Raw genomic sequence first — 26,447 nt, forward strand, 5'->3', positions numbered from 1 at the left:
CAGTGAAATTAAAATTAATACCAGTGTGGAAGAAGATGTATAGAAATAGTAGAAGTGATACAGAATATTTCCATAGTGTATTTGTGTATAAGGCTAGCTATTTACTGGTTAGTGGGTTTTGTCAGGGATTGTGCAATCTGGTGTTGCGCCTAGCAACTAAACACCTCTGTTGTTTGAATAGATGGATGACTGCACCAAGCTGAATGCAGGCATCCTACACTACAGTAGTCTCCACTGTAAAGTCTTCTGCAGCTACTTAAATAGGCATAATTCAGGAACTAAATGACTAACATTTTCGAAGAATAGATTTCTCTGTCATATTTAAGACATCCTTATATTGTTGGTTTGTGTTTTTCCTGGATGTATAAAAATAATTTAAGGGAGGGGCGCCTGGGTGGCTCAGTCAGGGAAGCATCTTGCCTTCGGCTCAGGTCATTATCCTGGGGTCCTGGGATTGAGCCCCATGTCAGCTCCCTGCTCATCAGGGAGCTTGCTTCTCCTTCTCCCTCTCCCTCTGCTGCTCCCCCTGTTTGTGCACCCTCTCCCTCTCTTTCTGTCAAATAAATCTTTTTTTTTTTTAATAAGGGATAGGAAGATAATTTGAGGAATATGTTCATAGCCAAATGCTGTGTTTTTATGAACTGTAAGGTCTGCATCTCTTCTCCCTAGGTCCTTATTTTTTATAATATTTAGTGTAATGCTCTAAACAAACGTCCCCTTCTTCCCCTTCGGTCTTCCTTATCAGAGCAGATGACTGTTTTTTGGTGTATGTTTCTCCAGAATTTTCTTTATACATGTATAGCTGTCTCCCTGGTTTAGGAATTTATCTCATAGTTTTTATGGTGCAGATTACTGTAGTATAGGATGCCAGCATTTAGCTTGGTGTAGTCATTCATCTATTCAAACAATACAGAGTGCTTACAGTTGCCATCCCCAGCAAAATCCACTACACAGTAAATACCCAGCTGTATACACATATGCATATATTATTTTGATAAAAAGAATCATGTGTATATTACTGCTGCATCTTTCTCTCCACTTAGGAAAAGATCTTAAACATCTTGCTATGTTAGTACTTATAAATAATCTATTTTACTTTTTAACAGAGTACTGTACTGTTTGGATAGACCATAATTTATTTATCTAGCCATCTGTTAACATTTAAGTTATTTTCATTTTGTTAAAAAAAACCTCCATTGAACATATATACACTGAGTTCTTGTGTGATTATTTCCTTAGGATATATTTTTCTTTTCTTTTTTTTTTTGTTTTTTTTTTTTTTTTTAATTTATTTAAGTACTTTCTATACCCAGCATGGGGCTCGAACTCACAACACTGAGATCAAGTCACATGCTCTTCTGAGCCAGTCAGATGCCCCTAGGATAAATTTAAAAGTGGAAAATTTCTGGGTCAAGAATATGCTCATTTTCATTGCTGAAGTAAAAACTCAATCTTATAGAGTCCATCTAAGTCTAGGTGCAGTATAAAACAGGGATAATGGGGATCCCTGGGTGGTGCAGCGGTTTAGCGCCTGCCTTTGGCCCAGGGCGCGATCCTGGAGACCCGGGATCGAATCCTACGTCAGGCTCCCGGTGCATGGAGCCTGCTTCTCCCTCTGCCTGTGACTCTGCCTCTCTCTCTCTCTCTCACTGTGTGCCTATCATAAATAAATAAATTTTAAAAAATTAAAAAAAAACAGGGATAATGTAGTATAAAAAAGATCATATAGGTTACTGTTTATTAAGTAATTTTTGTATGTTAAGGAGTAAATGTTAAGTGCTTTATGTATGCTATTTAAACCTCAAAATTCTTTTTTTAAATTTAACTTGGTGGGGAGTGGGTAGTTCAGTCGTCTAGACATCTGCCTTCGGCTCAGGTCCTGGGATCGAGCACTGTGTTGGGCTCCCTGCTCAGCGAGGAGCCTGCTTCTCCCTCTACCCCTGCTCTTGCTCTCTCTCACTGTTGTTCTCTCTCTCAAATAAATAAATAAAATATATATTTTTTAAATTTTTTAAAAATTTATTTATTTATGATAGTCACACACACACAGAGAGAGAGAGAGAGAGAGAGAGAGGCAGAGACACAGGCAGAGGGAGAAGTAGGCTCCATGCACCGGGAGCCCGATGTGGGATTCGATCCCGGGTCTCCAGGATCGCGCCCTGGGCCAAAGGCAGGCGCTAAACCACTGCGCCACCTAGGGATCCCAAATAAAATATATTTTTAAAAGAGTCTTAAGTAATCATTCTTGCCCCTCAATATGGAGCTTGAACTCACAGTCCTGAGATGAAGAGTTGCATGCTCTTCTGACTGAGCCTGTCAGGTGCCCCTTATCTCATTTAATTTTTATAATAACCTATGAGGTAGGGACTATTATGTCCATTTTGAAAATAAATTAAGGCATGGAAAAGTTAAGTAACTTTCTCAAGGTCATAGAGCTGTTAAGTGGGGGTGCTGGGATTTAAACACAGGTAGCCTGGCTACCAGGCTCATGATTTTATCTCTCCTGAGCTGCCTAGGTGGATTTAGATTTGGGGAAGGGAGCAATCCTGGCAGTTGAGCCTTCACAGTATTTGTGGTTTGATGGTGGTTTAGTTTTTTGTAACATCCTTTTCTTCCCCACAGCCCTTTTTGCTCTCACTAATATAAAAATTTATCTCACAATTTGAGTTGTAGGAATCCACCCTCCCCCACTCCTGTTAGAGTAATCTTCTTAGAATAGCACTCTTAGCATATCATTCAGATTAAGAAGTTGGAATGACTCCTTTAAAAGTTTAAAAACTAAATGGTCCTAAATTAAAAGTCTTTCACATGTAACTCCAACGTATTTTTCCTTCCTTCTCTTCCACTGGTCCTCTTCACCCTTCACTCTTGTTCACCCTACCCTCACTGTCTCAGTCCATTGTCTTCCATTTTCCATAGGAATGTAAGCTTATATCATTCACAGCTTGTAGCCTGGACTGCTGTTGTTAGCACCTAAACTTGGGGTCCTGCCTCTATTCTTTATCATCTTTTAAGCACTTTATATGCTGCATGCAAAATTAGCCTGCTAAAACCAGTAGGAATTACTTCAGAATGCTGCTTATCATCCTTCAGTGGCTCTAAATAATTATCAGCAGTGGTTCTCAATTTGAATATACATAAGAAATCCTTCTTACTTAAAAAAGGTAGATTCCAGTTCACATTCCAACCAGTTTGCTGGGTCTGGCAAGGGATCTGGGACTGTGTTGGTTTTTTGTTTTTTTAAAGATTGATTTTTTAAAGATTTTGTTTTTTTATTCATAGAGACAGAGACAGAGAGAGAGAGAGAGAGGCAGAGACACAGGTAGAGGGAGAAGCAGGCTCCATACAGGAAGCCTGACCTGGGACTCAATCCCAGATCTCCAGGATCACACCCCAGGCTGTAGGTGGCGCTAAACCACTGTGCCACGGGGGCTGCCCTAAAGATTTATTTATTTGAGGGAGAGAGAGCACATGCATGCATGCACTCATGAGCCAGAGGGGGAACGACAGAGGGAAAGGGAGAAGCAGGCTCCCCACTGAGCAGGGAGCTCAACACTGGACTCCCATCTCAGCACCCCGGGGCCATGACCTAATACCAACAGACTCTTAATCGACTGAGCCACCTAGGCGCCCCTGGGATTGTGATTTAAGAAACCTCTAGCTCTGTGTTTCTTGACTTATTTGACTGTGACTCACAGAAGAAACAGATCTTATTCCTCTACTCAATACATACATAAGCATACATACATACGTATAAACACTAATCTTACTACATGCAATAATATATTATATTCCATACCTTGCACTCTATTTCTTCCTTCCTTTCTCTGTCTTCTTTTTTTTTTTTTAAGAACTTGCTTATTGAACCCATGAAATTAGTTTTATGGCTGACCAGTAAGTCCCAGACTCTTACTACACAAAATATGTTCTCTATGCTATTCCATTCCTTTCCATTCCATTTGTTTCTTTCTCTTTTTAAGGAAAATGTTTATCCACATGCACCTGTGTTTATAGCAGCATTATTTACAATAGCCAAGATATGGAGGCAGCCCAAGTGTCCATCAGCTGATGAGTGGATAAGGAAGATGTGGTATATATATATATATATATATATATATATATATATATATATATATATATAATAAAATATTATTCAGCCATAAAATGAATGAAATCTTGTCATTTGCAATGACATGGATGTAGCCAGAGAGTATTAGTAAGTGAAATAAGTCAGTCAGAGAAACACAACACGATTTTACTCAATGTGGAATGTAGAAAACAAATGAGCAAAGGGAAAGACAAACTAAGAAACAGACTCTTAACTCTAGAGAACCAAGATGGTTACCAGAAGGGATGTGGGTAGCGGGATGGGTGAAATAGGTGATAGGGAATAAGGTGTACACTTGTGATGAGCACTGGGGGTGGTGTATAAAAGTGTTGAATCACTATATTGTACACCTGGAACTAATATAGCACTGTATGGTAACTAACTAGAATAAAAATTTTTTAAAAATGCTTATCCAACCACCAAATTAATTTTATGACCAGTGTGGGTCCCAAACTACAACTTGAAAATCTCTGCCACAGAGGATTCTGATGCAGCTTTGAGCAACTCTGATCTACTTGCTAGATTCAGCTTCTCAATCATGGTACTCAAAGCCCTTCATGATCCAGTCCTTGTTTTCCATCCCAGCTTCACCTCTAGCTTGTATCCTCTGCCTCAACTTCCTGTCCCTCCTTCCCCTAATACTGAGTGCACACATACGTGCTTTATTTTTGCCACCTGAACTATTTTGCCGTGTTAGAAGAGCCACATTTTTTTCTTTCTTGCTAGCTTGCCTTTATATATGCAACTCTCTGTCATGGAGTAGTATGATCTACCTGGTGAATTTTTCCTGCTCAGCCTTCAAGTTTAAGGGTCACATCTTTGAAGCTTTCTGTGACCTTTCCAGATAGAGTAAAGTATCCTGTTTTCCCAAAATGTTGTACATTTTTTTTTAAGATTTTATTTATTTATTCATGAGAGAGAGAGAGAGAGGCAGAGACACAGGCAGAGGGAGAAGCAGGCTCCCCGCAGGGAGCCTGATGTGGGACCTGATCCTCGAACTCTGGAATCACACCCAGAGCCAAAGGCAGAGGCTCACCTGCTTAGCCACCCAGGTGTCCGTGTTGTACATATTTCTAATATGATTTGCTATAGTTTGTTTGCATGTTACTCCTGCATTGAGTCCTGAGGCTCTGAAGAACTGGCTTCGTTGTATCTCTAACACATAGCCTGCCTAGTGTCTAGCACATGGTAGAGGCTTAATTAAAATGTAGGAAGGATAAGTGAACAAAGGAATAAGTGAACATGCTTTGTTTATACTTGTCTATAAAAAATGTTCAAGTTGTTTTCCTTACCTGAAGTACCCTGAAAGCCTTTTTCACAGCTCTCTTGAGTCCAAGGTGATATCCTCTTAATTATCCATTCACTCAGCAATTAGTCATGAAAAGCTTTATGACATCTGTTGTATCATTTAATTCTTAGTGGTTGTCTCCTGAGATGAATTTCACGCTCATTGTGGACAGGATCTATGATGGAACTGGGTTATATTTAACTTTGGTACCTAAACAGTATATTTATATTACTGTTAAAATAAATATCTTCACAACCAAGTACCTTAAGGTAAAACCTGCATACCTTCTATGACGTAGGTTACACATCTTAGCTACTTATACATTCATTCCTTCAACAGGTTTTTACCTCATTCAATCTTTATAATCCTGTGTTGCTCTAGGTGCTTGGGATAGGTTAGTGAACAAAACAGAAACGTCTGCCTTCAAGAAACTTATATTTCTGTGAAGACCAACAATTAACAAATTTATTAGATAAGTGTATTATGTAATTTATTAGAGAATGAAAAGTGCAGAGGAGGAAAAATCCACAGTGTAAAGAGTCAGGAATTTGTAGTTAGTTGTTAGGGAGAACAGGTTATAAATGTAAATAGATGGTTAGAGTAGGCCTCATTCTGTATTCTGATGTAGTTTTCATAGTAGAAATAATGATGATTATATACTTTTATTTTCCTCGAATATTGAAATGAAACTTAAAAAGTATACTTCTAATACTAAGCAAAAAAGCAAAATCTAACCCCCCTGAAAAAACTCAAAACACTAAAAACTAATTTAAATAACCTGAATTCAGAGGTAGAATTATTCATTCTTTGGCTGTTTATTTTATTTTTGAGGTCTACAAATTAAAATTCTACCACTTAGAAATTTGTCAGAGCTGCATTGATCTTTTTTCATAGCTGTATCCCTTCACATTGGAAAATTCTGTACTGTAAGAGGCCAGCTGACTTTGTTTTTGTGATATATATTTATAGTATATAGAAACAGAGTTTCTAAGTTCTCCTGGGTCTAAAAAAACCAAACAAAACAACAACAACAACAACAGAATTGGAAAGGTTTAGCAGAATAGGATCTACAAATTCTGGTCCATAGACTGATGCTATTTCATTGTGAGTCTTTTCTAGAGATCAGGTGTATCATGTAAAATACAAAGACTATTAAAAACTATTTTTACGGGGATCCCTGGGTGGCTCAGCGGTTTAGCGCCTGCCTCTGGCCCAGGGCGTGATCTTGGAATCCCGGGATCAAGTCCCACATTAGGCTCCCTGCATGGAGCCTGCTTCTCCCTCTGCCTGTGTCTCTGCCTCTCTCTCTCTGTCTCTCATAAATAAATAAATAAAGTCTTTAAAAAAAAAAAAAACTTTTTACTTTGTGTAGGATTACTTGTGTAGTACGTCAACCAGTATGTTATTATAAGGCCATTTCATATCTTTCTTGCTATTAGTACTTTAAAACAGGAACTACCTCTTGCAAATAGGGATATATAGCAATCAAGTAGTATTAAACTTGAGGCTTCATGTAAAAATATTGTTCAAATTGTCTTAAGATGTGGTGAAATCTAAAGGAGTAAGGAATTTAAAGAAGGGTTCAGTATCAAGCTTTAATAGTGTCTACTTACCTGGAATAAAAGAATAACAGACTTTATTAGAGGACTCTTACTACAAAAGCTGAAAAAATTTTCAGTTATTTATCATTTTCTAGCTATGTATTTAATAACATTTCAGGAATTCTAATATTCACTGATTAAGATCTATCGGATTTTGACAAAGAATTTGTACTTGAGTTTTATTAGGTATTTTATTATTTTTCAATATACAGAGGACACTGAGTTGTTACATAAACTATTTTACAGTTGGGTTTGGGGAATTATTTTATATTGGTAGTCTGGAAATGAACACAGTTTGTTTTATTTTTTTAAGCTTTTTAAAGAATACATTTTAAAAAGACAAGTGATCTTGGAGTGCCTGGGTGACTCTCCAGTGGGTTAAGCATCGGATACTTGATTTTGGCTCAGGTCATGATTTCAGGATTGCGAGATCAAGCTCTGTGTCGTGCTTCTCGCTCGGTGTGAAGCCTGCTTAAGATTCTCTCTTTCCCTCACCCTAGGCCCCTGCCTTCAAAAAATAAAAATAAAATCTGGTTTAATACAAGAAAATAAGGGGACACCTGGGTGGCTCAGCAGTCGAGCATCTGCCTTTGGCTGAGGGTGTGATCCCAGGATCCTGGGATCGAGTCCCACATCAGGCTCCCTGCATAGAGCCTGCTTCTTCCTCAGCCTATGCCTCTGCCTCTTTCTCTCTGTGTCTCTCCTGAATAAATAGATAAAATCTTTAAAAAAATATATACAAGAAAATAAGAATCTTTCCTCACAACTTAAATCTTAAAAAGCAAGAAGAAGGGTGCCTGGCTGGCTCAGTTGGTGGAGCATGTGATTCTTCAACTTGGGGTCGTGAGTTTGAGCACCACATTAGGTGTAGAGATTACTACAATATATATTAATAGTAAGAAGGAAAAAAGGCTCTTAAGTACTTCATTATCCTTTCTTCACTTCACTCACTTTAGTTGTTCAAGCCGTATTTAATTATCCTAGGCAGAACTTGAGGCACTTCTCTTAACACCTCTATACTCCTGAACATACTCCCATTATAACACATTTTGTATTACATAATTTTAGTTTACCTATTTCTCATTGTGTCTCTGCCCCTCATGTGTGTCTCATGAATAAATAAAATCTTTCAAAAAAATAAAATTATTTGTCCTTATATTGTATATTTTTGTCCTGTTGTTTACTTGTGTTTCAGTAATATTTAACTGTATTAGAATTTTGGAAATGTCGTACCTCTCGACCTAATAGATGTTATAATTGACGTTAAAAATTTGAATCCCTGCTACCAAGAGAGATACATCGTGGTAATATATTTTTGATAAAAATGAAATTTTTGTACATACTGCTCTTAGAACTAAGGAACAATATTTATTTCTAAAGATAAAGAACAATCATTACCTTGTTTCCTTTTGATCAAGTATAAAGAAATTTTAAACTAGTTTAAGAGGAATTTAAGAGAATTTGATTATTCTCATACTTTAGATTTTGCTTTTTTCTTTTTTTTTTTTTTAAGACTTTACTTATTTATTCAGGAGAGAGAGAGAGACGCAGAGACATAGGCAGAGGGAGAAGCAGGCTCCATGCAGGGAGTCCGATGCGGGACTCGATCCTGAGACTCCAGGATCAGGCCTTGGGCCGAAGGCAGGTGCTCAACAGCTGAGCCACCACCCCGGCGTCGCAGATTTTGCATATTTTAAAAGCTGAATAGCATTTTTCACATTGCAGAATAAAATACTGCATTTTGTATTATAGAATGATATGTATATATTTTAAAAGCCTACAGCAGGCATTATCCTAAATGAAGGAAACATCAGAAGCATTCACTTTGAAATTAGGAATGAGGAAAGAGGAAATTACTACTTTTGTTCAATGCAGATTATAGCCAATGCAGTGCGACCTGATTGAAAATGCAGAAATAAAACTGTAATTATTGGAAGCTATTATTTATGGTGAAGACTTAAAAGGACATACAAATAGATTATTTTTTTTATTTTTTTTATTTATTTATGATAGTCACAGAGAAAGAGAGAAAGAGAGAGAGAGAGAGAGGCAGAGCAGGCTCCATGCACCGGGAGCCCGACGTGGGATTCGATCCCGGGTCTCCAGGATCGCGCCCTGGGCCAAAGGCAGGCGCCAAACTGCTGCGCCACCCAGGGATCCCTACGAATAGATTATTAAAATAATAACTTTAAAAGGGTGAATGGATGTAAAATTAATATACAAATGTCAGTTGCATTTCTGTATATCAACAAATAATTAAAGGAAATATTGTCAGAAAATATGAAGTACATGGCAAAAATTTAAGAAATGATGATCAAGATTTCTTTAGGGAAAATTATAAGACTTTATTATGAGATGATAGAGAACACCTAAACTGAGGAGCTATATGTCATGTTCACTAATATCAATATTATAAAGAGAGCATTTTTTCCCTAAATTGATACACAGACTCAATGCAAGTCCAAACTCTTGCAATATTTTTTTTTATTAAATATGATAAAATTATTTTGAGCAGGAGAAGGAGGATACTTTATTAGAAGAGAAACAGAAGTGAGAAACTGACCTTATCAATATTAAGGTTTATTATGAAGAATTATTAAGGCAGTGTAGTGTTGGAGTGACAATAGACAGATTGGCCAGTGGAGTAGAATTGTGAGCCCAGAAAGAGACTTAAGAAAATATGAGACTTAAGTCAGATTTTTCTACCTCTGTTATATACAAAAATCAACTGAAGATGGATTAAAGATTTTAGTGTAAATCAACATTTGTTAAGACTCTTGGCAAAAAGTATTAGTAAACAGGTTTTAGTCCTTGGCATATAGAAGGACACAAAACAACGTTTTATAAACCGTTGATAAATTTGATGATATTCTTAATTTGAGTTTATTGTATTTTTCAGTTGTAGAATTTGGTTCCTTTCCTAATAGTTTCAAGTTCTCTACTAAACTCAGTTTTGTCTTTTAACTCCTTGAATGTATTAAGTGTATTTTAATCATGTGTCTGCAGACTTCATTATTTGAATCCTTTGTGGTCTGTTACTTTTTTTGGTGGAAGTGGGTCAAAGGGAGAGGGAGGGAGAGAATTTTAAGCAGGCTTTATGCCCAGCACAGAACATGATGCAGAACTCAATCTCACAACCCTGAGATCATGACCTGAGCTGAAAATCAAGAATCAGATGCTTAACAACTGACCCACCCAGGCACCCCTGGTCTATTTCTGTAGGCTGTTGTTTTTCTTTTCTTTCAAAAAGAGAAAGAGGGATCCCTGGGTGGCGCAGTGGTTTGGCGCCTGCCTTTGGCCCAAGGCGCGATCCTGGAGACCCGGGATCAAATCCCACATCAGGCTCCCGGTGCATGGAGCCTGCTTCTCCCTCTGCCTATGTCTCTGCCTCTCTCTCTCTCTCTCTGTCTATCTGACTATCATAAATACATAAAAATTAAAAAAAAAATAAAAATAAAAAAGAGAAAGAAAAATCCCTCTATTTTGTCTCCTCATTTGCCTGGTTATTTAAAATAGAATACCAGTCATCGTATATGAAAAATTATACAGATTTTAGGCCAGGATATTGTTATCTACCTTAAAGATTTTCTTGTGGTAGGTAGTTAGCAGTCTCAGATTGCCTCCAATCAGTGAGTGATTTAGATTATTTGAAACCGGTCTCATCTCTGTGAGATCTGGTATCTTTCCAGTTCATTCTTAACTCCTAAGGTATAGCTCCTTCAGGGCCCCAACCAAAGTATTGGGCATTTATCAGATCTTCCATCCTGGGTAGAACCTGAACTCTTGTTTTTCCGCTATAGGCTATTGAGAGTTTATCTCAACTTCTCATTTTCCTAGCTACCTCTTAAAAAATTGGCAGGCTCTATCTGGAAAAAAAAAAAAAAAGAGGCTTCTTATTCTGAACTTACCTTTCTGGGTTTCTGTGACACTGTGATTTATAATAAATATATAATTGTCTTCACCCTCATTCCTGGCAAAGAGCTCCTAAAATCCTTGCTAAGTGATAACAGCAAAAAAATTCAAAGGAGTGTCATTTGTTATTTGTAATAACCCCTTTGCAGTCACACCTGTTATGTCATATTGTGTTATTACACGAATACCTGCATCACAGGCGTATATTTTGACCTTCTAGTTGTACGGATAAGTTCTTTGGAATCTATATGCATTTTTATTAACCACAATTGAATTCTAAAATCATACTTCCTCCTAACATGATGCAACACACTAACCTTCTTCCCAGACAAATTGGCAGAGTCCTATATTTGTCTTTGGTTGATGCTCATTCCTCTTCAGGATGAGTCACACTTTGTCTTTGACATTCTGTAACCTTCCAAGAGAACTTCCAAACTCGTTCTGGTTGCTGGCCAAATTTAGTTCTTTATATAGTGGCAGAAATGCAGACCCCGTTCCCCTCTGGCTATCAGCTGGGGCTTAGGCTTTGAGCATCTGCCTTCCACTCAGGCTTCTCCCTCTCTCTCTGCCCCCCCCTCCCCCCGCTTGTGTTCTCTCTCTCTGTGAAATAAATAAAATTAAAAAAAAATCAGTTCCTCATCTATAAAATATGGATGATAGTAATTCTCATACAGATTTATACTCTCCTTATTCTCTGTTGTGTATAACCTGCAACCCTTTTTATAAAAATTTGGTTGGTTATTAATATCATTTTGGCGTTCTGCTCTAAATTTCAGATGACTTAGGATAGTTACTTCCTGACCATGCACATAACTTAATGAATCCTGTGAGTGACTACATGATGATCATGATAAAAGGCATTCTTGCGATTTTATACTCTTCTATTTTGTTAGTACAGATAGGATGCTACTTAGGGTTATTGGAAATGTTGGGCAGGGAGGAGGACGACCTAGCAGGATTTTAGTTCTATGTGACTATTTTACATTCCTTAAAAAAAAAAATGTACTATTTAGTCCCTGAACAACAGCTGCTGGATATTGAAGATTGCGACCTCAATGTGGTGAGATTATGTTTTCAAGTTTTCCTCCCCGATGAACATGGTAATTTGACAACGGCTCTACCTCCTGTTGTCTCTAACCCGATTTATGACAACCGTAAGTACTTTATTTTATTGTATTTGTATTGTATTTATATGTTTTTTAGTTTAATTTTTTTTAAAGTATTTTGGCAATTAGAGAAAGTTTGTTCATTATAAGAACAACTCAAGCATTACTGAAATAACAAGAAGACTAGATCTTCTCTGATCTCCTCCTCCAAAGATAATCTATATCCTCAGGTACATATTTCACCAGTTTCTTCATATATAAAAACACATTATCACTATCATTCATACAATATACTTTTAGCAACTTAAATCATCACAGATCCTTTGTAAAAAATTTTTTTCTCTTAGCAATGTTATCTTGAGCCTTTTCCCTTTGAGGTTCCTTGTTCCCTTCAGTAGCTGCATATTTCCTTATATGGCTGTATCATCATCTTATTAAACCAAACAAGGTATTTGGTTTGTTTCCTTCTTGATTTTTTCTCTAATAAATTGTATTTCAGTAAGTATCCTGTATATGCATATTTTGTGCATATGTGTCTCTAGCATAATTTTACAGTAGTATGAATGTTGGCAAATCCTGGATCAAAGGATAGGGATGTTTATAGTTTTAAAAGATTATGAAATTGCCCTGAAAGTTTTTGTGCACACGTGTATGTATTTGCTCTTATATATGCATCCATTCCTGGTATATGACGGCCTATTTTGCATCTAGAAGCACATAGGCCTATAATGGTAGATCAGGGTATCCTCCTCATGGAGAATTTTGAATTGCCAGGGAGAGTTACTGAAATTATATTCCTAATAAAAGAGAGCATGAAATCACCTTGTTATAGGGTTATAGTCATGATTTAAGAGATTAATCTGGTGACAGTGTATGGATGGATTGAAAGGATCAGAATTTAGGAACAAGGAGATTTAACTTGTGGACCTATTATTGCTGAGAAATGAAGTCACAAGGCTATAGACCAGGGTGGGCTTGTCATCAGAAAGGAAAAGGACAGGTGTGAATGATTAATGTACTTAGTGTCCTTAATTTCTTTATACACTAAAGCTTTTATCTGTCCTATAAATTGTTTCCCTAGAATTCTCACCATCAAAAAAGAATAAAAATGGGACCCCTGGGTGGCTCAGCAGTTTAGCGCCTGCCTTCGGCCAAGGGCGTGATGCTGGAGTCCCAGGATCAAGTCCCACATCGGGCTACCGCATGGAGCCTGCTTCTCCCTCTGCCTATGTCTCTGCCTCTCTCTCTCTGTGTCTCTCATGAATAAATAAATAGAATCTTTTTTTAAAAAAAGAATAAAAAATATTACTAAGACAGAAACCCATTAAAAAATCCTTTTTATTTAGGTGCTCCTAATACTGCAGAATTAAGGATTTGTCGTGTAAACAAGAACTGTGGAAGTGTCAGAGGTGGTGATGAAATATTTCTACTATGTGATAAAGTTCAGAAAGGTATTTATTTGTTTCATTGAATTTAGAATATGCATATCTTCTTTGGCTTACAGTGGGGCTATACCATGATAAATTCACTGTAAATTGAAAATAATCTTAAATTGAAAATGCAGTTAATACATGTAACCTACCAAACGTCATAGTTCAGCTTAGTGTACCTCAAACATGCCCAGAAAACACTTACATTAGCCTATAGTTGGGCAAAATGACCTAACACAAAGCCTACTTATAATAAAGTATTGACTATCTCATGTAATTTATTGAAAACTGTACTGAAAGTGAAAATCAGAACAGTTGTGAGTATATCAGTGGTTTACCCTCCTGATCATGTAGCTGACGTGGCTTGCTGCCACTGCCCAGCATCTTCCGAGTGTCATGCTACCTATCACTAACCCAGGAAAAGATCAAAATCTGAAGTATGGTTTCTACTGACTGCATATCACTTTCACACCATCATAAAGTCAAAAAATTGTTAAGTTGAACCATCATCAGCTGGGAACCATCTGTATTTGAGATTAATAGATGGATTTTGTTTTCCATTGCTGTTCCTTTGCTTTTGTATTCATTAGATGACATAGAAGTTCGGTTCGTGTTGAATGATTGGGAAGCAAAAGGTATATTTTCGCAAGCTGATGTACACCGTCAAGTAGCCATTGTTTTTAAGACTCCACCATATTGCAGAGCTATAACAGAACCAGTGACAGTAAAAATGCAGTTGCGGAGACCTTCTGACCAGGAAGTTAGTGAATCAATGGATTTTAGATATCTGCCAGATGAAAAAGGTATGAGTTCTTGGTGGTAATGTTTTATGTATTTCTTAAAGTTCTCCTAATACCATTTTCTTGTAAGATACATTTGCATACTTTTAGGTTTATTTATAGTTCACGTTTTATTTCCGGAAAATTTTTCGGTGATTTTTTTTTTTAACCTATTGATATTTATGCTCTTTGTATCCCTGTCTTTGGAAAGGAATCTAGAATAATTTCAGAGTATCTGAACTGTTTACCAAAATTTATTTTATATTTGAGGTTCTGTTTTTGTCCTTATTGTGCCCTTTTTATAGATGGAAAGCTTGCCATTCAGAATGGTCTCCATTTTGGTTTCGTCCTTACCTGCCCTTATTGCGTTAGTTGACATTGGTAACTTAATAGGTGTTATGAGAAAACAAGACGAGTATTAGACCCTTTACTATCTACTTGGGACACATTCTGCAACACTTAATAAATCCAAAGCATATACATTTGTTTAAAGCACTTTATGGGAATAAAACACCTGTTTTTTAAAGGAGAAGCCACATAAACCTATGATGATCTACATGTTTTCCTCGTTTCTTTTTAACCAGATACTTACGGCAATAAAGCAAAGAAACAAAAAACAACTCTACTTTTCCAGAAACTGTGGCAAGATTGTGGTAAGACTATTTGATTTGTATTTAAATAGATTTTGGGTTTTTTGCTTTATTCAATTTTCCAAATTTTAGCTGATGTTTTTTTAAATTGCATTTAATAATGGAAAAACTTTATCACAGCAGTTAATTTTCCTGAAAGACCTAGACCTGGTACCCTAGTATCAACTGGAGAAGGAAGATTCATCAAAAAAGGTATTTTATCCCCCATAGAGAGTATTCCTTAATAGTCAAAAGACCAGTGCTTTGCACAGTATATTGGATTCTATTCTTAGGAAAGGAAAACTGCTTCTTTGCTATCTTCTAGGCTCACAAATTTTTTTGTGCTTTGAATATTAAATGAATTGATCTCAGCTTCTTAAGGTCCTATTGGAAACTATGATTATGTTTTTGGGATTTATTGTTTGAGAAATTACATTTCTTCATATGGTGGTAATTTTACCTAATTACCATGTGTCATGGAATAAATGGTTTGGATCTAGCCAGTCGCCCATCTTTAAAAATAAAATTTTGCTGGAACACAACAACCATGCTCATTTGATTACATATTTTGTCTGTGGTTGCTTTTTTCACATTATAATGGCAGAATTGTGTAGTTCCAATAGAGGCTGTATGGCCCACGGAGTGTAAAATATTTGGCCCTGTACAGGGAAAAAAAAAAAAATTGCAGACCTCTGGTTTAGATCATTGAACCAGGGTTATTTAACTGGAAGTCTTTTCTTCCCCTTACATTCTTAAATCTGTGCTTTTTTCCTGGTTTAGTATGTATAGCAGTCCTATACTATACATACAGAATCCTTGATTTTTTTTCTGTCTGGGGATTTTGTAGTACCTTAGAATTATATCTTTTTTTTTTTCTTTTTAGAGAGGTGAGAGAGGGAAAGAGGGAAGGGCAGAGGGAGAGAGAAAGATCTTAAACAGGCTCCGTGCCCAGTGGAGAACTTGACACTAGGCTCCATTTCAACTCTGAGATCATAACCTGAGCTGAAAGAGTCAGATGCTTATCTTAACAAGTTATGTGTATTTTTCAATCATCCCTAATGAACCTTTCCTCTGTCTCTCCATTTTCTCCTAAGAGTAGTGAATATGAAATGATTTTGGCTATTTAGATTTCCATTAACTGAAATTCTGATTTTTTTTTTTTTTTAAGTAATCTCTGTGCCCAGTGCGGGCTCAAACTCACAACCTTGAGATCAGGAGTTGCGTGCTCCACCAACTGAGCCAGCCAGACACCCCTGAAATTCTGATTTATTTTTCACTTTCCAAAAATACCTTTATAAGGCCTCAGAAGCTAAATTTTCATGCTTAACTGGAATGAAGCTATCTATTTCAAAATAACTTACCAAAATTATTTTATAGGTATTTGTAAAACAGTAAGTGTTACAGAATTCAGCTTCGGACTCATGTAATAATTTTAGTGCTATTTAATATTTTTCTCTAAAATGTTACATCAGTTGGCTTGAAAATTTTCTTAGTGTGGTTATGCAATTTTAATTTAGAGATAGTGTTTTTTATACTTTTGTTTCACTTTGCAAAAATACATTTTCCTCCCCACAGAATCAAACTTTTCTCATGGTGCAGTTTTGACAGAAATGCCCAGGACTTCAGGCATTTCAAGTCAAGCAGATTCCTACTATTCCTCGTCTGTGTCCATGTCAAATGCACTGTCACATCATTCTTCACCCATACCTTCAATGGTGTCTCAGGCTTCTTCAAGCTGGTCATCAGGGGCCCACCCCACCTCGCGCGCAGTCAATACGAATCCACTGAGTGGTTTTTCAACAGGGACACTCTCCTCTAATCCACAAGGTATCTCACCATATCTGGAAATACCTCTTGAAAGTGATTTGAATGCCTCTAATGCTTGTATTTATAACAATGCGAATGACATAGGCAGAATGGAAGCGCCATCCATGTCATCAGCTGATTTATATGGTATTTCTGATGGCAACATGCTGCCGAATTGCCCTATGACTATGATAACACCTAGTAATGACAGCATGAGGGAGACTGATAATCCGAGACTTGTGAGCATGAATCTCGAAAACCCCTCATGTAATTCAGTGTTAGACCCAAGAGACTTGAGACAGCTCCATCAGATGTCCTCTCCCAGTATGCCAGCAGGTGCCAGTTCCAGTACTACCGCTTTTGTTCCTCAGCCAGAGGCATTTGAGGGATCTGACTTCAACTGTACAGATAACAGTATGATAAATGAGTCAGGACCATCAAACGGTACTAATCCCAACAGTCACAGTTTTGTTCATAGTCAGTATTCTGGTATTGGCACTATGCAGAATGAGCAATTGAGCGACTCATTTGCATTTGAATTTTTTCAAGGTAACTTGTAAAACTTAAATGGTAGTTTGGGTGTATTGAATACCAAGCTGGAAAGTATGAAAGGAAAATCCTGAAATAGAAATTTAAAAGGACTTTACTGTTTCTTCTTTTTGAAACATGTGACCCGATACTGTGTGTGGTGGGACTTCTGCTTTACAGTCCTACCCCGTCTTCTCAGTACAGAATGAAGAGAATATCAAGACACCTCAGTTCTTCCAAATACACATTTTTTATACTTCTTTTGTATTGTATTAATGTATTCTTAGTTAAATGAATTAACTGATATTTGCTTTTAAGCAAATTTAAGGTAAAACCTATAATGGCTATGCCATTAAAAAAATGATTTTCTTATTATTTTTGAGACCCATAGGCCAAGGTGACCCCTAAGGGGTTTTCTGAGGTTTCTTGGAGTTTCTTAAATTTGCATGTAAGTCAACAATCTTTAAAATTAAAAATCTAACTCGGGTTGAGGCCTGGGTGCCTAGTGGGTTAAGCGACTGCCTTGGGCTCAGGTCATGATCCTGGGACCCTGGGATGGAGTTCCAAGTAGGCCTATCTGCTCTGCAGAGAGTCTGCTTCTCCCTCCCTCTCTCCCAAATGTGCACTGTTTCTCAAATAAGTAATATCTTTTAAACAAAAAATCTAACTTGAACAGAAGAGAGTTGAAGTGAGCTCAACTCACTCAACTCAAGGTAGGGAAAGTTCTCTACATTTCAGACCAATTAAATCCTTACCTTTAAAATTGCTTGTGATTTTTAGCTTTACACCCATGTCTTTAAGGTGAAGAGGTTTCCTTAGACCTCTCATCTTTCTTGTGTTCCCTCACTCACTGTGATCACCTCTAATTTCATGCTCTCTGTTTCTAAATGTTATCCTTACCTTAGACCTATCCTCTGACCTCCAGGCTTGGAGCTTACCCATGTATGTAAAATTGCTTATTTGACATCTCTACTTAGGAACCTAATTAGTGAGCTCTGACTCAACACATCCAAAACTGAGTTCATCATCTTCCCTCCCAATTTGCTTCCCCTTCAGGCTGCCCCAGCTTAGTAAATAGCAGTGCTATGCTTATATAGTTGCTCAGGTTCAAAACCATGGAGTCATCCTTGATCTTTTCTTTCTCTCCCAAATCCAATCCATCAGCAAATCTGGTAGGCCATGCCTTCAAAATATATCCAAAGCTCCCCACCTCTTTTGACCTCTACTACTAACTTCCTGTTCTAAGCCAGTGTCCTGTCACCTCTTGCCTGGATTGAAGCTCTAGCCTCCAGAGATGCTGTCACTTCTTGTGCCCTACCGTCTCCGTCTCTTCTCCCCAAAGTAGCCAGAATGATTATTTGTAAAACAAGTCAAATTGTATCATTAACCTGCTCAACAAAATCCTGAAAATTGGCAGGCTCTTACTCCTCCTATTTCATCTCTTACCATTTTCTTCTCATTCAGCTCCAGGCACTCTGCCCTCATAGTCTCTCTTCAGAAACACCAAGTACGCTTATGCCTCAGACTGTCTTTGTACTTGTCCTCTCTGCCTTGATTATTCTTCTCTCAGATAGATAGGTGCAGAGCTCACTTCTTAGGATCTTTCAGATTCACTCAACTTTTACTGATCAAGGCCTTCCTCGAGCCTATACACAGCACTCCATGTTCCCTTCTATATATTGGTCCATAGCACTTACCAGGATCTGACTTTTACCAAGCATTTATTTGTTTTGGTTTTTTTCCCCCCTATACTGTAATATAAGCTCCACAGGGATAAAAAAGTTTTTGTGTTTTGTTTGTTGAATCTCCAGTTTGTAGAATGGGGTCTGCCTCATATTAAGCACTCAGTAAATATTTATTGAATGTTCAAAGTACTACTAATAGAACTTTGTTTTTTGAAAGAAAGAAAGAACAGCTTTAATTATTAGATGTCCATTATTTTTATAATTCTGTTTAACGTGATATTGGGTTTATGTCAGAATCATGCATCTTCAGGTCAGGAGTTAATAATGGTAATCCAAACTGTTAGAAAGCAAAGTAATCCCAGGGGCAAAATGATGGCAGTAATCTTAGTTGTGATGGAATTGTCATGATGTTAAGTAACAAACTTATTAAAGACTTAGTCTCTTTTACAACTAGAACCTACCATGAATGTTGGGCATGTTCTGAGCTAGAAACAACATGTCATTTCACTTACACAGTGTCCAACCAAACAAACTAGTAAGTTTACTGGAACAATTAAAATGGGAGATATATTATATGACTGTCATGTAAATAAAAGTTCTGAGTTGAATGAAGGAGGAAGGGAAGGAAATGGGAAGGAGAATAAGATAAGACTTGGGGTTAGGATAGTTTAGGAAGGAGGAGAAAAAGATTAAAGACACCTAAGTACCATTAATATTTCTTAGAAATTATGATTTCAAAATGAAACCTTTACTATATCATTTTAAAAGCCATAAGCATAAGAAGAACTTACCAGGGAGGAAGTAAAACTTAGGAAGCCTCATTTCTTTTCTGTTCAAAATATGAACCCAGGATATCTCCAGATAGCAGTTGATAGGTGGTGAGCTTTTTCAAAAAATACAGAATTCTATAGTTTTGTATTCATTATCACTGACCAGCTTAACACAGACTATTAAACACTTGTCTTGCAAGGTTGTAGATTTGTGCAAACCCCCTCCCCCCCATGTAAGCTGAGTGAAGATACTACTACATCTGTGTTGAGAGTATTTCCAATGGATTTTTCTTTTTTCAGGTGCTATTTACTGATCATAGAATTTATTTTATAATATAAAAATAACCTGGCAATCTGTTTCTCTTCTATCTCTAAATGTATTTATGTTTTCACACTTAGTTTCCAAGTAAAAAGTGCCCTTCTGCCTTTCTAAACTCTACTTTTGCATCCTGGACCCTGTTCTCTTTCCGTCTTGTTTCTGTATCTTCACATCAGTATTTAGTGGTGGTTTTCTTTGTGTAACTGTGGTAAATATCTTCTCTAACCTTACAGGGAACAAAAATCTTAACTACTACTAACTAATCCACCTTCCTTCACATCTAGACTTGGGAAATGCTTTCAGCTTCGATTTCCTCAGGTCCCATTCTTTGGCTTATTAATCTTTCACCTCCTACTGTTTTTTCTTTTTTCTTTCTTTTTTTTTGAGAGTGAGAGAGGGAGCATGCGTGTACTCAGGAGGAGAAGGGCAGAGAGAGGGGGAGAGAATGTTAAGCAGGCTGCATGCCCAGCGCAGAGCCCAACCCAGGGTTCATCTCACGAATCCAAAATAAAGACCTGAGCCGAAATCAAAAGTCAGACAGTTAACTGACCGAGCCACCCAGGCACGCCCTCGTACTGCTTTCTTATGATATTCTGGGAAAAGTGACCAGAGACACTCTCCTTGTCAAATCTGGTGTCCTTTTATCAGTCCTCATTCTGCGTGACCCATCCATAACCTTCTTTCCTATTGGCTACTCCCTCCTTGGATACTCCTCTGAGGTTTCTGTGGTAGGTAAGATTCCTCCCTGAGGTTGACTTTTTTCCAGAATCTCAACCCCAGCCCTCATTTGGTGCTATTTTTCCCCTGGGTGACCTCATCAGTGCCCACAGTTTCAGCTTTCTCTCACGCTACCCAAATGCCTTTATAAACTGCCTCGCCCACCCCTTTTGCATTTTCTACTTTCAGTAATGGCATTACCATTTACCCTGCCACCCAAGATATTTAATAGGACCCTCAAAATCCTGTTTTATTCCTTTTCTCTCTCATAGTCTTACTTAGTTATCAAGTCTTTTAAATTCTGCCTCATAAAATGTCTTGCATTTGTCCCTCCTTTTTTCCTAATGCTTCCTTAGTATAGGCCTTCATTCCTTTTCTCAAACAGAATCTTCTCTCCTGGTTAAAAATACCACATTCTCCTCGAACCACATTATGTATTTAACAAGCTTGGTAATCTTGGCATCACTGCTTTTCCTGCCAGTTTAAGTACCTTTCCCTTTAAAAAAATCATATCTTTGTCCACATTTTTATAATCACTCCTATATCCGTGAATAGCTACCATTTAGCACCAATGATGCCATGGACTATGCTAAGTGATGAAGTCCAAAAGATGAATAAGACAAACCTTAAATGACTATAATTCAGTAAGAGGAGTTCTGCACTGAGGACGCGTTCAAAGTGTACCTCAGCTAGGGAAGCAGAACTGCACTTCACAGAGAAGCCCAGTCTTAAAGAAGACGTGTTATAGTTGCGGAGGAACAGAGGCAGAGTGGATACCATGGTGAAGTCATGAAGGCCTGGTAACCTGAGAGACTTTTCAAAGAATGCCAGCTATGTAATGTGTTTGTTGTTTTTTTTCAGTTGAGACCATATATTTAATAACGGTGAACATCTGTCAGGCCCATAGCACGTGCCAGGCTTTGGGTCAAGGCTTTATAAAAGCATCGTTTCTTCTAAACCTCACACAGCCCTTTGGAATAGGTACAGTTTATCCTCTCCTCATGGATGAGGAACCAAAGGCAAACAGAGGAACTCGCTGAGGTCCTCCAGCCATGCAAGAGTCCAGTGTAACCTCAGTCAGCATCCTGGAGCCCCTACTCATAGTGACTGTGCTGTCCTGCCCTCTCTTCTGCTTCACAACCCCTTTGGCCTTTGCTCTGAAGTGTTTTAATCCATTCATATTGCATGGAATACATCAGTGTGCATTTTACTTTTTTGTTGGGTGTTCAAGTTGCTCCCAGTTGTTTCACTGTTAAAATGCTGCTTTCGTGAACATCTCTGTATTTAGAGCATTTCCTGCATTCTGGAATGTTCCTTTAAAGGAGAGTTCTACTAAATTTTCCTCCGTTTTCAAACCAGTCTTGACTCTTCTATCATTTCAAGCCACATAGTTGTAAGTAGCTAAATGTGGACATTTAGCTGCCTCCTGTAATATTAACTGTATTAGGTAGAAATTTTACAGTTATTAGGATTGTTTCACATCTCTGACCTTGCTCCTTTTCTCTGCTGTATGTGGCAGGTTTAATCTTCTCCCTGTGTGCATTTCCTCATCACTTGATCCTTGCACAGACACTCCCGTATTAATTAAGTAATCAGTCACACAGCACATTTTTGAATGTCCGATGTGCAAAGGACCATATTAGGCACTGAGAATGACACAGAGGTGAATGAAACAAAACCCTTGCTCTCACTGATGTTGGTCTTTTTCTTTTAAGGGATATTATATACAGTAAAGTATAGAAAGTGAACCAGTTTTAAGTGTACAGCTTGATGAATTTTTACATATGCAAACAGTCATTTCCAGTACCCCAGAAGTTTCCTTCATGCCCTTACCAATCTACCTACACATCAAAAACCACTATTCTGATTTCTGTCATTAGAACCTACTATCATAATGATCTTTTAAATAGGTAACTGGATTTCTCTAATAGCTAGATTGTCAGTTTTTAACCTAATGTTTCAGGGGAAAAAAATTAGACTGTCCATGTTAAGAGAGACTTGGAATTGTGATCCCAGCTGCCCAGTAGCACCAAATAATTTGTTGTATCATACATTAATATGTAGGAGGATTAAAGAAATTGTCATGTGATGTTAAATAGCATGGAGAAATGGAAAGAAGATTTTTTTTTTTTTTTTTTTGTCAAAACATCTGGGTTTGCTCTGCCACATACTCATTACATAGTATCTAAGAAATCGTGCCTTCTGTGGGCCTCTCTTCTGATACATAATGCAGATAATACCCTGCTTACCTACCTCACAAGATATGTTGTATTAAATAAGGCATAAGAAACTGTAAATAGTATAGTGCTAGTCAAATATTAATAAACATCTATGTGTATTCTGTGGCCCTGATTAATCTTCTTAACCCAAACACTCCTAATACATGGCAGAGAGAAATCACTGTGGATTAGATTCTTTAGTAAGAACTCTGGGATAGGTTTCTCTTCAGAGTAGCTATCTGTTTTGCCCAGATCTGGAGGCCTATCTTTTGGCCTTTACTCCTTTCAGAACCAGTTTCCATTATATAGCAAAAATAAGGTCATTTAATGACTTCTAGCTCTGAAGTTCCTAGGCCCCTTAATTTCTTTGCCAAAGTTGATTATGAATCGGGAGTTAGAGGACTGTCTTCCTAAAAGGGAACCTCATCATAGCTAATGAAGTTGCCACTGAAAGATTTCTGATCTGTTTTGTTTTCAGGGATTGACTATGAAAGGGGCAAAATTAGGATGCTTTTTGTATCACATAAAATAAAAAAAACATCATGCTATTTAACATTATAAGCCCAGGATTGGGCAACTAATCAGAGATATATGTATGGTTTGTTTATATCCAATTTTATGCCTTTGGCTAAGACTCAAATTAATATTTTAACCAATATATCTTAGAGTTTAAAGCACAAACTTAAAATTGATAGATAAGACTGAATCTCAAAAATAATTGTCATTTTTTCCATGCATACAAAAGTATAGATCAGAAAATCCTCATCATGTCCCTACTACCATCACTATTAAACAAAATACAGATAAAACTTTTAAACAATTATTTCTTCTAAATATTTTCCAAATGTCTATGGCTTTAGGAAAAAATACCACCTGCTAATAATTATCTATTTAAAGAGGGTAAAATTTATCATTTGTCACTTATCACTTGTTCCCACAACTTCAGTTTACTATTGGACTTTCAAAAATTTAAGTAATTTTAAAATTTTAATTAAACACCTATGTGTGAATAGTAATACACAATAATTAGTAAATAATGGTGCTTCAATAAATTGAGTTTTCAGTGATACCAGCCTAGTAAATATAAGTTTTTGATAAAAGTAAACATCTTGCCTATTTTTCTTCTTTGTTATCTAATCAAAACAGTATAACTTTGTCTAAAATATAGTAAGAAATAGGTAAGATGGAGATTTTGTGGCTCTATGTATGAAAGTCTCTCAAGAGACTTCATTGGGGTCATGGTTCAGACCAGATGAACTCTTTAGAGATGACTTATGTTCTTAAAGAATGTACTGAAAAATAACTGTTACCTGAATTCAGAACCTTACAGAATGGCACTATCCTATTTTTTTACTGTGCTATGTATTTTTGTATGCTTCTTAGTGACTATAATAAATTTAGAGGCATTGAAAAAAGTTTTTTTTAAAGTTCTCAGTTATTTAATGCCAAATGAGTTTAAAAGATGCAATCATTTGTAAAGTGTTAAAATCCTGTTTGTTGTACATAATATTTTATTACCTTTGTAATATCTTTGTATACAGTGATTTTTTTGTGATAATATAATAAATGGAAAAAAACCTCTAAAATTCTTAAAATTTTATTGTGATTTGACTTTTAAAGTATCAGTGAGATTTTGTTATTTATAGCATCCTCCTTGGGAAAGACAGTTTGGTTTCTTAGAAACATTAGGTATTTTTATGGAAAGCTATAGCTGAATGAATATACCTGCATATGTAACTGTCTTTTGAAGTGATAACTTGGGATACTTGGGATCCCTGGGTGGCACAGCGGTTTGGCGCCTGCCTTTGACCCAGGGCGCGATCCTGGAGACCCAGGATCGAATCCCACATCAGGCTCCCGGTGCATGGAGCCTGTTTCTCCCTCTGCCTGTGTCTCTGCCTCTCTCTCTCTCTCTCTCTGTGACTATCATAAATAAATAAAAATTAAAAAAAAAATTTAAAAAAAAATTTTGAAGTGATAACTTTTGTAGAGTACTAAAACGCATTTTTAAAAGATTTTCATTTCCTGCCTTCCTGACTTATTTCCTGCCTCTCTCTCCTTTCCTGTATAATTCGGGACAAAAGTCATTCACTTATTCTGAGCAAGGTACAGGTAGGTACTGCCACAGGGGCATAAGGGGGTGGCCCAGGGTGGGACTACAGGGTGAAGCCTGAGGGAGGACATTTGAGGGTAGTAGGGAGGGGACTCTCAGGATCTGAACTAAGGATGCAGCAGTAGGAGACGGGTTATTTATGAGGGGGACTGATCGATCAAGTAAATATATTAAGGCTAATGGGAGCCAGATGTCTGTCAGAGAAGAGTATTACAAGTAAGAAAAGGAAGAAAACTAGAATAAGGTTGGGATTGGAAGTATTGGTATACAACTCCCGATCTTCAATATATGTAGAATTGTAGAATAAGAAATGTGTGTGTGTGTGGGTGTGTGTGTGTGTATGAGTGTGTGCCTGCATGTATGCATTTGCATTTGTTAGTAACAAATTACAACCTATTGAATAAAATAGGAAGGCAGGAATCCACAAAAAGGGCAAGTTCTACCTTTCAGTGGAATGCTAACCAATGCATGTAAAAGGAATGGTGGAATTGGAAAATCAGTTTTTGACAAGTCTTCAGTAAATGCTAAAACCACTGGATGAAAGGCTGATCTCCTTATAAGATACTTATCAATTAAGGGGAAAAAGAGTAACTATAAATGTAGAGGAGCTTGACAGACACTGCCTTCATTAATTGATAAAATCTAGTAATCATTAAAAAAAAAAAAAGTCCAGAATATAAGAAACATTGCAGAGGATCATAGGGGGGCAGGGAGGCAAAGCTGAATGGGAAGGCATCAGAGAGGGAGAGAAACCATGAGAGACTCTTAACACTAGCAAACAAACTGAGAATTCTTGGAGGGGAAGGTGGGTAGGGAGGTGGGGAGGTAGGGTAATTGAGTGATGGGCATTAAGAAGGGCACATGATGTGATGAGCACTGGGTGTTATATATGCAATTGACGAATTACTGAACACTACATCTGAGACAAATGACGTATTATATATTGGCTAATTGAATTTCAATTAAAATCCAGTCATCAGAAACTGTGCAAATCAAAATTGTATGGCACCTGATAAGATGCAAAAAAGGTAATACCTATACCTCTTATGTGGTATCCTCGTGCTAGAAAGGTACAACCTGAATCTAATAATAAGGAAACATCAGGCAAACCCAAACTGAAGAGCAATCTACAAAATAACTGACCTGAAATCTTCAAAAATGTTAAAGTAATCAAAGTCAAGGAAAGACCAACTTTGAGATTGATGGAGACTAAAGAGACGTAACAGTTATGTGTAAATTGTGACCCCTTGCCTATGAAAGTCACTGTTAGGACAACTGGTGAGACTTGAGTGGGGTCTGGATACACAGTTGTAAGATCTGTGTTAACTTCCTGGGTGGATAGTTCTATTGTGACAAGTTAGAAGAGTATTCTTCTTTGTAGAAATTATACACTCAAGTGTTCGAGGTAATGGAGCATCACTGGCTCAGTGGTTTGGA

General features: G+C 37.2%; 1 protein-coding gene across 2 annotated transcripts in view; it reads left to right on the forward strand.

Annotated features, from left to right (window-relative positions):
* Window positions 1-24,492, forward strand: part of REL (REL proto-oncogene, NF-kB subunit) — a 39,853-nt gene extending 15,361 nt beyond the window's left edge. Inside the window, exons 5-10 of one of the 2 annotated variants that reach the window (XM_072743119.1) lie at window positions 11,923-12,063; window positions 13,362-13,466; window positions 14,036-14,248; window positions 14,809-14,877; window positions 14,995-15,066; window positions 16,429-24,492. In XM_072743119.1, coding sequence (XP_072599220.1) covers window positions 11,923-12,063; window positions 13,362-13,466; window positions 14,036-14,248; window positions 14,809-14,877; window positions 14,995-15,066; window positions 16,429-17,219 — 1,391 coding nt within the window. In that variant the 3' untranslated portion in view covers window positions 17,220-24,492. The remainder of the gene's footprint in view (window positions 1-11,922; window positions 12,064-13,361; window positions 13,467-14,035; window positions 14,249-14,808; window positions 14,878-14,994; window positions 15,067-16,428) is intronic. The other variant, XM_072743120.1, reaches the window with a different exon arrangement.
* Window positions 24,493-26,447: the final 1,955 nt, after the last annotated feature.

This window comes from Vulpes vulpes, chromosome 16, assembly GCF_048418805.1.
Source record: "Vulpes vulpes isolate BD-2025 chromosome 16, VulVul3, whole genome shotgun sequence".
Classification (NCBI taxonomy): Eukaryota; Metazoa; Chordata; class Mammalia; order Carnivora; family Canidae; genus Vulpes; species Vulpes vulpes.